General features: G+C 45.9%; 1 protein-coding gene across 1 annotated transcript; it reads right to left on the reverse strand.

Annotated features, from left to right (window-relative positions):
• Positions 1–3,585: 3,585 nt before the first annotated feature.
• Positions 3,586–5,715, reverse strand: LOC123252716 (macrophage-expressed gene 1 protein-like). The gene has a single exon (XM_044681972.1). It carries the CDS (start codon positions 5,713–5,715, stop codon positions 3,586–3,588), a length of 2,130 nt encoding a protein of 709 aa, XP_044537907.1.
• Positions 5,716–12,456: the final 6,741 nt, after the last annotated feature.

Here is a 12,456-nt window from a genome sequence, read left to right on the forward strand (position 1 = left end):
TCAGACCCTTCCTAGCTGTGTGACCCTGGGCAAGTCACATAACCCCCATTCCCTAACCCTTACTACTCTTCTGCCTTGGAACCAGTACACGTACTTGATCCCGAGATGGAAGATGAATGTTTAAAAAAAAAAAAACCAAAAATATGGTACTTGAATGAAAAAAACTTGAAAGTAAACAGTGTGATATAATGTAAAATATAATGTAAAAAATGTACTATAAATGTAAAATAATGTTTAAGGGAACAGATTTTAGATTAGAGGCAAATTTAAGCATTCTGCTCCATTTGATAGTTAATAGTTAATTTGCAAATAATATAGTCTCTTAAAATAGAAAGCGAGAGGTAAAACCAGAGACTTAAGGGGCCATATTGCTTTATTTCTAGCCATGACTGCCTTGTTTCTGCATTTGTAAAAACAAAAGTTTGATGGTTGTTATAATAAACTCAAAGGAAAGAAAGGATAAGGCAAAAAAGAACAACAGCAAGTGTTATATGGACTTGTTATCTGGTTCATTTTACAGGTAAGAAAAGTGAGGCTCACATTGTGATGGATCCAGGTAGTGAAGTGGCAGGGCCAGGATTTTAAAACAGGTCCTCTCACTCCACATCTCAATCACTCGTTTGTTGAGATGCTGTCTTTTATACTCAAGTAAGAAATGATATGTGTTTATATATGTATGTATGTGAATATGCACACAGATATCTCTAAATTTATAGATATATATGTAGGTGTATATTTTATGTGTGTGTACATGCATATATACAGTATTTATCTTTTAAAATAATTATTAATCTTACAGTGACCAATATGGAAGTATACTTTGCATGACAATAAAAAAGTGAAAAAATTACTTATTAAAAATCAATCCATTCTGGCTTTTTTTTTAAACCCTTACCTTCTGTATTGGAATCAATAATTGATTAACAACAAATAAGGGCTAGGCAATGGGGATCAAGTGACTTTCCCAGGGTCCCACAGCTAGGAAGTGTCTAAAGCCAGATTTAAACCTAGGACATCCCGTCTCTAGACCTGGCTTTCAATCCACTGAACCCCCTAGATGCCCCCCATTCTGGCTTCTTAAAAACAGACCTCATCAACTCTGTGGTGGCTTGATAGCATCTTTTTTTAATGGACTGCTTAGATTTGCTGTTCTAGTAGTGGATTTCTTCTAGTAAAAACCCACAGTCAACTTTGGGGAAAATGTATCATTTTGTACATTGCCTCCCCAGCCCCAACCCCAGAGCTGGCATCAAAAGCCCACAGGCTGGATGCCTTCAGAAAATACCAAGTTTATAATTAGCCCAACTGAATTTCATTACCCTTGGCCACAATTCTTTTCTGGTCTCTATTTGACTATGGTCTTCATAGCAAGGAACTATTTCTTATCTTAAAACTCAGGGTGCCCTCCCAGCAATCAGCACTGGGTTCTAATTACAGTCTGTGATAAAATTGAATTGAATTGAACTAAATTATTTTAAATTAGACAACACCATACAGAATTATGGAAGGAATTCAGCTGAGAGAAGACATTCCTTTGGGTCTTTCTACTAAAAGTTCAGGCATTTAAATGAACTAAGACATTTTTGGAATGGTTTTGACTTCCTTTGAAATAAAAAGATTTTCTGGCAATTCCAGAATCCCCATAAATTTAGTGAACTCTCCTTCCATTTTTTTTGTGCCTCTCTTCAGCTTCCATAAATTCCTTGAGTGTCCCCACTCATCCAAGTCTTCTTGTACCCATTATTTATTTTATTATTATTATTTTTAACTCTTACCTCTATCTTGGAATCAAAATACTGTGTATTGGTTCCAAGGCAGAAGAGTGGTATGGGTTGGGCAATGGGGGGGGGGGGGCGATGTCAAGTGACTTGTCCAGGGTCACACAGCTGGGAAGTGTCTGAGGCCAGATTTGAACCTAGGACTTCCCATTGTCTCTAGGCCTGGCTCTCAAGCCACTGAACCACCCAGCTGCCCCCTTTACTTTATTTTTTAAAAGAAGTTACTCCCAGATGCCTCAACCCTTCCCTCCCCTTCCACACCACTTTAGACATTGCCTGACAACAAGATATGTTTACATAAGACACTAAACAATAACTCTAGTCCAACTATCAATAATATGGAATTAGGTCTTGATCAGTGATACGTGTAAAACCCAGTGGAATTGTGGGTTGGCTATGGGGGGGGGGACAGGCTAGGGGGCTTTGGGGAAGAGGGAAAGAACATGAAATATGTAACTAGGGGAAAATATTCAAAATTTAAATTTAAAAAATTTTAAAAAGATGTCTACATAAATGATGTCTTTCCTGTTTCTATTTCTCAGTTTTTTCTCTGGGGTTAGACATTCACAAGTCATTCTTTAAATATTAATTCTATACCCCCAAGTCTTTTAGTCTTGCTAGCTATGGCATCACTCTCTGCTAGAGATTAAATGAGATTAGATGTAGGAGTTAAGGGATGAGATTAGTTGTTCATATTAAAGGATGACACTGCAAAGCTTCTCATCTGGGTATTTTTTATTGTTCAGGTTTCCAAGGTCCTGGGAAAGGAAGAAGAGATCCAAAGCCCATTTCTCCCACTCACAATACAATTCAACGAAGATGAGTCAGACACCCAACACAAATCAGAGGGAGAGAAAGAGCCAGAACAGAGCATCTTAGTTCATTGGATAACCATGTCAGAAAGCCCTTTGTATTTAATGGGGTGCTGCTGGTTCCAATGCAATTTATTCTCTACTGGCCCTTTATTAATCTATTGGGCAGATGAGAAAACCTAAGCACCAAATTATTGTCTAGAGAAAAAAATCACCCTAAAATTAAAGCCACCCTCCATTCACCCACCTGCAGCATTATTTCTAAATTGCCCTACCCTTTGGACAAACAAGAATGCTTCATTTTCAAGGGACCTCAAGGCTGTTTGGTCTATTCCTTGTTCACGCCACACCTGGAATACCGTATCCACATTTTGGGTGGGGTTAATCAAGGTGGCTGAAGGGACACAGAAGAACCTGGGTATGGGGTGGGGTAGAACCTGGAGAAGAGGCTGAGGATGGAGACGGTATACCTGCCTTCAAGTCCTCAAAGAGATGCCCCATGGAAAGTCCATGGAGACTCGGCTTGTTTTGCTCAGTTTCAGGAGGCAGGAAAGGAAGTTTCCAAGTGACAGATTGAAATTCCATACAAGGAAAGAGAGCCCATAGATCAGAGCTTCCCTGGCGGTCAGTCTTCCAGCAGAGGCTGGATTGGCCATTTGTTGGGAGAAGTTCCAAGAGCCTGTTTTTTTTTTTTTTTTCAGGTGCCTTTTAGCTTAGATTGGGTCTTTGTTTTAGAAAACACCCAGAACTTGTGGCTGAAGGCTAAGAAGACTTCCACAGCCTCCATGGATCCTGCATTCTGGGATTCGATAACTAATCAGACTGCGAGCGCCTCTACTCAGCCCAAAGCTCTTCTTAGCCCTAAGCAGGGTATCTTTCTTTAAACAGGGATTTAAAGACCAAGTTTTGAAACAGGAATTGCACTTTCCTTCTGGGGCAGAAACTATTTTGTGGGCCCCCTTCATTGAGGGACTCAAGGGTAGGGGGAGGGAAACTCATGCCAGACTGATTTGGGGCTCCTCCATAGTCATTCCTTGATCTGAACCCGAATATCTTACTGGCAATCCCAGATATTTCCTCTTGTTGTAGTATCTGATAATCCAGACAATCACCCCAGCAACAATCACCAGCGAAGTCACTAGGGTCATCCAGATTCCAGCAACAGCCCACATACTGGGTCCTGAATACTCAAAGTCCCCAAAGTCCAAGGCCTCTTGACTGGCTCTGCCAAGGCTCGACCTCCTCGAGACCTTGTTGGCATCTGAATCCTCCAGGGAGCTTTCATTTAGCAGAGGCGGTCGGAGAAAGGGAGGCAGATGAATGGGGGCCAGCTGTTGGGCAAATAGAGATCCTGCCTGGAGGCAATAGAGGATCTGGCACCCTTCACTGAGATAGGCTTGGTGCTGGCTGTAGCCAGGGGGGCATTTCATGGGGTACACCGTGGTGCTGGCCTGATAAAAGATCTCCTTCAGCATCCCGGGGCTCTGCCCCTTCAGGAGGCCAGCCAGAGGGTTGCCCACACGGCAGCTGAAGAAGCCTCCAAAGGGAATGGCAGAGGTTTTGCCCAGCTCATAGTTGCTGCTGACACATACTTTGAGGTCTACAAAGAGCACCAGGGGGTAGAAGTAGGTGGGGCACGTCTGCGCTTTCGTAAGCGGGTTCTTCTGAGTATTGGTGTACAGTCCCCCAAAGAGGAAGCCGGGCTTGGAGAGCTCGGGGCTCTTGGTGGGAGCGCACCAGTAGGCGGACACGCTCACCACGCTGGGGTGGAAGTAATCGCCGCAGATGTGCTTGCAGCACTGGAAGAGCCAGTAGCAGGAGTTGCACTGCTTCCGACACTCCATCTTGGGCACGTTGCTGCTCCGCAGCTCGCTGGCCAAGAGCACCTCGGTGTAGTTGGAGGGGCAAGAGGCGATCCCGGTCAAGGGGTTCTGGATACGGAAGGATCGGCAGAACGTCTCGGCACCCTTCCCAGACACTGGCTGGCACCTCTGGAAGACGCCCCCGAAGGTGAAGCGATTCTTCGCTTTCTCGCACGAGCCGTCGTCCACGTTGGCCTGGAAGTTGAAGTTGGAGGCTTTGGGCTGCAAGCAGCCCGGGAAGGTGTTGACCGCGTAGTACTGGTGGATGGCGTTCTGCACCGTCAGAGCCAGGCGCCTCACGGAGGGCACCGGCAGCTCCGGCAGCGCCTCGGGCGTGATGAAGAAGGGCAGGGGCAGTCCTGACCTGCCGATGGCCACCAGCCTGTTGCGGATGCTCTGCTGCCATTTCTGGAGGGTGATGCCAGGGTAAAAGGGCTCCCCGCCGTGGTTCTGGATCTTGGAGCTCACCGTGTTCTTCATGTACTCCCACTGCTGTTGGTTCTGGACCTGCCCGGTGATGTTGGCTCCCACCTGGATGCGGCTGAAGAAGATGGCCGACGCGGAAGCGGCGATGCCCACCTTCTTGACGGAGCTGTCCTCCAGGAAGGCACGCCTCACCTGGTCCTCCTGCATCAGGCTGGCCCCGGCCTCCACCTCGGTGAGGACGTGGGTGCCGTAGGCCAGCACCAAGAGCTCGGCCCGGTAGTTGGCCTGCTGGCTGCGGTTGTTCTCCAGGTGCTCGCTGATGTCCAGCAGCTGCTGCCGGAAGGCTTCCTCCAAGACCCAGGGCGGCTGCGCGGCCAGCGAGTAGATGTGCTGGCGGGCCTGCACGCGGGCGGTGACCGTCTCGTCGTACACGGAGTGCACCTTGCTCCGCTGGCAAGCGGCCGAGAATTTGCCGTTGAGGACGGACAGGAAGGAGGCCTCCGCGTTGATGGTGACGGCGAAGGCGTCGGTGTAGGAGCGCCAGTCCCGGATGATCTCCGAGTGGGTCTCCAGCACGCTCTCCCGGCGGGCCACCACGTGAGCCTGGTCCGGGATCAAGTACTCCCGGTCGTCCGTGACGCGGCACTGCGAGTAGTTGCGCCTCAAGACCGGCCCCAGCTCCAGGTTGCGAAGGTTGTCCCAGCCGCCTCCGGGCAGCACTCCGAGCACCGGCAAGCTCGAGGCTGCTCCCTTGCAGGCCTGGAACCCGGAGATCCTGGAAGCCATGGCCGGCCTCAGCCCCAGCAGGATCAGCAGAGAGCCCAGGAGCAGGGCCATGATGGTACCGGGCTGCCTCCCTACGAGCGCCCCGGGAGCCCGGACTAAGCCGTCCGGACTGAGTCTGCCTGGGGACTAGCGGGAGGCCCAGGCAAATATCTGGCCCCAGACTCCGCCCTCGCGATATCTTAGTCCATCCAGCCTGGGGCAAATTCAAGGCCACCCTCCCTCCGGACCCGTAAGAAAGGAGGGATTTCCCATTCTCTGCCCAACCCCGGATTCCAATTGGAGACCAAAAGGCTCCACACTTTCCCTTTACAAAGGAGGAAACTGAGGCAAGGCCTAGGAGTACGCCCAAGGGCACACACTGGGAGTGAATATTGAAAGCTAACGTTTCTCAAAGAATTGGACTGGAATCCTGGACCCAGAGCCAGGGCAGTGCATGGTGTGCCAGCCTCCCCGAGGCTCTTAAAAGAAGGGCATTACTCTGAGGGCCCTCCTAGCCATAAACAGAATCTAGCTTTCTCTCCCCCAGGGAAGACACTTTTGTGGAGTCGTTTTACAGTCCTGTGAGACTCTCCATGACCCCATTTTGGGGTTTTCTTTTCTTTCTTTTTTTTTTTTTTAAATCCTCACCTTCCGTCTTGGAGTCAATACCGTGTGGTAAGGGCTAGGCAATGGGGGTCAAGCGACTTGCCCAGGGTCACACAGCTGGGAATTGTCTGAGGCCAGATTTGAACCTAGGACTTCCCATTTCTGGGCCTGACTCTCCATCCACTGAGCTACCCAGCTGCCCCTTTGGGGTTTTCTTGACACAGATCCTGAATGGTTTCCTTCTCTAGCTCATTTTACAGATGAGGAAACTGAGGCAAATGAGATAAAGAGACTTCCCAGAGTCACACCGCTGGTAAATTTCTGAGACTAGATAAGAACTTATGGAGATTTTTCCTCATTCAAAGCCCTGTGCTCTATCCATTGGACCACCTAGCTGTCCCGAGGAAGAAACTTGGAGTGGGCAAAAAAGGGGGACCCAGAGTGAGAGCTGGGACTGTAGGTTCACTCACAGAGTCAGAGAGAAGGTGGGGGGAGATGGAATATAAACGCTGGTCTTTTGTTTTGTTTTGTTTAACTTTTAAAGAAAACAGAAAAAGAACCTGAGAACATTGTATTTTTCCTAAGTCAGGAAGGAGAGCAAAATGAAAGTTGGGCAAATGGTGTTACTAGTTGGGAGACCGCAAGGAGTCGCTAGAATGGAATTCAACAGCTTCTCCTTTGGGTGGTCATAGTAATACCTGGGGGGTTGGTGGGAGAAGGAGAGCCAGAGACTCGAATGAGTTGTTTGAAAGCCAGGCTTGGGAGGCCAAGCTGGAGCTTTCTGGCTTAGGGAGTCTTAGAGAACTGTTTTCCAGGTCTGGGGGTCCCTCAGCAGAGTTTGGTGCCTAGAGAAGAAATCTCCATAGGAGTCCTCAAATCCTATAGGAAGCACCCTCTAAGGAGAGCTGAGCTCCTCTGGGAGGCACTATCTATCTCCCTCCACCCACAGCTCTTTCCTTCTAGAAGACAGGAATTGCTTGGGATGGTCTTGTCCAGGACAGAGACTCTCAGGGAAGAAGAGAGCGTGAATGGGATTAGGAAGGGCCAGGTTTTGAAGCTCCCAGAGATGGTCAATGAAGAGTGAAACCAGAGACTTTGAAGATGGCTCTTGGAAGACATAAGCCAGCCTCCATTTCTCACTTTCTACCCTTTTGAAAGGACATCATGTGATCTCTTCAGCTGTGTGACTCTGGGCAAGTCATTTGACCCCCATTGCCCACCCTTACCACTCTTCCACCAAGGAGCCAATACACAATATTGACTCCCAAGACAGAAGGTAAGGGTTTAAAAATAATAATAGGGGGCAGCTGGGTAGCTCAGTGGATTGAGAGTCAGGCCTAGAGATGGGAGGTCCTAGGTTCAAATCTGGCCTCAGACACTTCCCAGCTGTGTGACCCTGAGCAAGTCACTTGACCCCCATTGCCCACCCTTACCAATCTTCCACCTATGAGACAATACACAGAAGTTAAAGGTTTAAAAAAAAAACAAAAAAATAATAATAATATATAATATATAATATATAATATATAATTGGGCAATGTAGGAAATTTCTATCCAGGACAAGAAATATAGTGTAAATCTTTTGGAATGTACCACGTTGCAACTTTGGTAAGCTAGAAGAGAGCACGGGCACTATTTGGGGCTCCCTGACCTTTTTGGGCTGGAACACTGCAAAGTCACTTTCAGACCTCCATCATCATTTCATAATCTTGACGTTCCAAAGTAATTATAAACATCACAAAAGTCATTAGAAACTCATTAACCCTTGACATCTCACAATATGTACACCTCAGTATGATCTGCTAACTTTAAATCACCATAAACGTTAGCTAAACATTTCATTTGCCTCGTGAACCTCAGTGAAAAAACTAGCAACGGGGGCAGCTGGGTAGCTCAGTGGATTGAGAGTCAGGCCTAGAGACGGGAGGTCCTAGGTTCAAATCCGGCCTCAGACACTTCCCAGCTGTGTGACCCTGGGCAAGTCACTTGACCCCCATTGCCTACCCTTACCACTCTTCCACCTATAAGTCAATACACAGAAATTAAGGGTTTAAAATTAAAAAAAAATTAAAAAAAAAAAAAACTAGTAAGCTAGGAATCAAGAGATCTGAGTTCTAGTCCTCCCATGGACCTTTGGTGTGATATTTTAAAAATTGTTTTTTAATCAACAAAAATTCATCTCTAACCCCCTACTGAGAAAGAAAAAACCCATTGAAAAATACGTTCAGACCAAAATGTATAGCCAAGCAAAACAAATTCCAGTATTGGCCATGATAAACAAAAGTCTCAGTTCACTCTCTGGGCCCATTAGGGCAAAGTTACTACTTTCACTTCATCACATGGGCTCTAAGGTCACTTTCAACTCTCTGTCCTTTCGGCATTGACCAATGATAATGGAATTTAGCCAATTTTTTTCCAATCTACCATGTTTTAAAAATATTTTATTATTTCCCTTCAGTTACATGAAAAAAATTTTTTATCTTTATTTCTTTTTTAAGTTTGAGCCAAATTCTTATCCTCTGTCTGTCCTTCCTCTCTAACCTCCTCCCTCCCAGTATCCCTCCCAGAGAAGGCAAGCAACTGGATAGAGATTGTACATGTGTGAGAGTGGAAAACATCTTTCCATATTAGTTACTTTATTTATTTTTTTAAATAAAACCCTCACCTTCCATCTTGAAGTAAAAAATACTGTGTATTGGCTCCAAGGCAGAAGAGTGGTAAGGGAAGGTAATGGGGCCCAAGTGACTTGCCCAGGGTCACACAGCTGGGAAGTGTCTGAGGTCAGATTTGAACCCAGGACCTCCTATCTCTAGGCCTGACTCTCCATCCACTGAGCTACCCAGCTGCACCCCCCCCCCCCCATATTAGTTATTTAATGAAAAAGAATGCAAACAAAAGAAAAGTGAAGAAATAAAGTGAAATGTAATCTATCTTGGTCTGTATTCAGACTCCATCAGATGAGTGTTTTCCTTATGATTTTCTTTTAAAGGGCATTCATTGAAGAAGGAATCAAAGACTGATAGTGGGAATGCTGATAAGGAACAATAGGGGAGCTCCGCCTCAAATGGAAAAAAGAGTTGAAAATTCAGGATAAGGTGAGGAGATTCTAAGAGAGCTCCTAGCTGTCTTTCCTGTTCTGAGTTCAAGAACTGAAAGAGTTCATAGCTAACTTTAGAAAACTTGTAGAGAGCCTAAAAGCTGGTATGAGATGGAAGAGCAAATATCTTCGTAATGAAAACAAAAATAGTGCTAGTGGAGTGGGGCCGCGATGGTGATGACCAGGGAGGGAGAATAGAGTGTTCCAGCACCCAATTCCTGTAAACACAATATTCAATCAATATCTGTGATTGCCTAAAAAAAGCCATTGGTGATGGTTAAGAGCCAACTTGACTTTTTGTCAAGAACAGATCAAAATTAACCCCATTTTTTTTTTCTGAAGTGTGACTAGATGGACAGATCAGGAGAATAATGGAGTTCAAGTTTACTTGGATTTTAGAGAAATGTTTGATTAGGTCTTCCAGTCTCTTCTTGTGAATAAGATGGTGAAATCTGGGCTATACTAAAGTCTAGTTAACTAAATTTTTAAGTGAAAAGAAGAGAAGGGAGGTGCATTTTCTCTTCTCTTTGGAGCCAAGATGGACAATCATAATCACTGGGGGCAGCTGAGTGGTTCTGTGGATGGAGAGCCAGGCCCAGAGATGGGAGGTCCTGGGTTCAAATCTGGCCTCAGACACTTCCCAGCTGTGTGACCCTGGGCAAGTCACTTGACCCCCATTGCCTAGCCCTTACCACTCTTTTGCCTTGGAGTCAACACACAGTATTGACTCCAAGACAGAAGGTAAGGATTTAAAAAAAAAAAAAGTGTTGGAAGTGGGAGCAGTTGGGTAGTTCAGTGGATTGAGAGCCAGGCCCAGAGATGGGAGGTCCTGGGTTCAAATTTGACCTCAACAACTTCCTAGCTGTGGTACCCTGGGCAAGTCACTTGACCCCATTGCTGAGACCTTACTGCTCTTCTGCCTTAGAACCAATACAATACTAAGATGGAAGGTAAGGGTTTAAAAAAAAAAGTGTCAGGGGCAGCTGGGTAGCTCAGTGGAGTGAGAGTCAGGCCTAGAGACGGGAGGTCCTGGGTTCAAATGTGGCCTCAGACACTTCCCAGCTGTGTGAACCTGGGCAAGTCATTTGACCCCCATTGCCCACCCTTACCACTCTTCCACCTATGAGACAATACACCGAAGTACAAGGGTTTAAAAAAAAAAGTGTCCCATCTGTAGAGTCAGAGGACCTGCATCTGAATGCCAGTCTAGCAACCTTTGTGACCCTGGACAAGTCATTATACTTTTCTGGGCATCAGCTTTTCTCAGCTATAAAAAGACAATATTGGATGATCTTGAAATTTTATGATCCTGCAGTCCTCTTGTTCTCTGCCCTGATCAGACCACAGAGAATCAGAACTCTTAATGGTCATCAAGTCCAGCCATTCCGTTTTGACAAATGGAGAACCTGAGCACAGAGAAGGTGGAATTTGCCCAATCTCAATGTCAGAGACATCTGGTCTCTTGTTTCCAGTTTTGCCTTCCATCCTTTAGAAAGGACACTGAGAAGCTGGAGAGCTCCTGGAGGGGTGGCCAGATAGTGATGAGCCTGGCAAGATAATGTGCATGAAGAAAAGAGTTTCCCCAAGTGTGGAGTGCTTAGAAGACTCCAGCCTCAGCTTTCCTCCTTGAAGCCTTTATGACTTGACTGGGGATTAACCCTTTCCTGAATAGGTTAGATTAGTTTATCTCTCTCTGCCTTCCTGCTCTAACTGATCCTGGGAATTTCTGGCTAGGAAATGTCACTCTACAGTGGGAATGTACTTTCTATTTGAACTTCAAATCACAAGGCTCTCTGGCTCTGATGGTAGAAACCCATACAGTGGTCCTCTGTTCAGAGAGATGAATCAAGTCCCTAGAACCCTAGACCCTCCACACTGAAGGAAGAAGAGCAATTCCAGTCTAAAGCAGGAAGCTCCTATACTGTAAAAGAGCATTCCATTAATTAGAGGACAGCTACAAGTCACTTAAATCTGCGTTTCGATTTTTTCATTTCAAAGGATCATAGACTAGATATCCTCTGAGGTCTCCTCCATCCACTCTCCCAGGTAGTCCCAGAGAAAGAATATCTCCCCCTACACCTTTTCTTCCACATGACTAAGCTGCCAAGGGGCACCGAGTTCTTGAGGGGTATGTGGTCCTGCTGATGCTTTGCTCTCAGGTTGAGCCTGTGACTCCTGTTCCAAAGAAAGGGGATAGGGCATAGATGCCAAGATGGAGTAACTTTAAAGTGAGTGAGGGACAGCTAATGGTGAGTCCCCATCCTCTACTGTTAACCCTAAGAAGGCAAGATAAAACGAAGGAGAGTCCCTCCAGCCCCTCAGGTGATAACCCTGCCCTCAGTTTATAGAAGATGGGCAAGAGCCAGTCATAGAGAATGAGTGATTAGGAAGGAGCTGCAGTTTTCATTATTGAAGGGAGTATTCACTTGGAGGTGATCTAGATCCTTTGGCACCCTTTGCATCTAGAGACAGTTGGTTCAAGAGGTCTAATGCCTCAAGGGGCCCAAGAAATATATTCCCTTCCTTAAAGGAATATGTGGGATGGTCTAGAAAGAACTTGGAAGTTAGGATGCTTTGGTTAGAATCCTTGCATTGGCTATGTGGCTACATGAAATTCTTCTGTCTCTCTGTCTCTGTCCCTTCCTTCCTTTCTTTCTTCCTTTCCTTCCTACTTTTCCTTCTTTTCTTTCCTTCCTTCTTTCCTTCCTTCCTTCCTTCCTTCCTTCCTTCCTTCCTTCCTTCCTTCCTTCCTTCCTTCCTCCCTCCCTTCCTTTCCTTCCCTCCTCTCCCTTTCCTTCCTTACTTTCTTTTGTTCTTTCTTCCTCTCTCACTCTTTCATTCTCTTCCTTTTTCTTTCTTCCTTTTTCTTTCATAGTATAGCAGTTAGAGGACCTACTGATGTGAGGCATTTCTAATGTGAAAAAGGAGGGAAACAAAAGAAAAATCTATAGATGAAGTCTGTCTGAACTTCCATTTCTTCACCTGTAAAATCCTTTCATTCCTTCTTTCACTGGGCCATTAGGAGGACAATGAGTTATGTCTAAAAAGTACTACAAGAATGTTGACTCCTTCACTGGAGTTGGGAGGGCAGTATTACAAGATGTCCTCTA

Source organism: Gracilinanus agilis, chromosome 6 (assembly GCF_016433145.1).
Source record: "Gracilinanus agilis isolate LMUSP501 chromosome 6, AgileGrace, whole genome shotgun sequence".
Classification (NCBI taxonomy): domain Eukaryota; kingdom Metazoa; phylum Chordata; class Mammalia; order Didelphimorphia; family Didelphidae; genus Gracilinanus; species Gracilinanus agilis.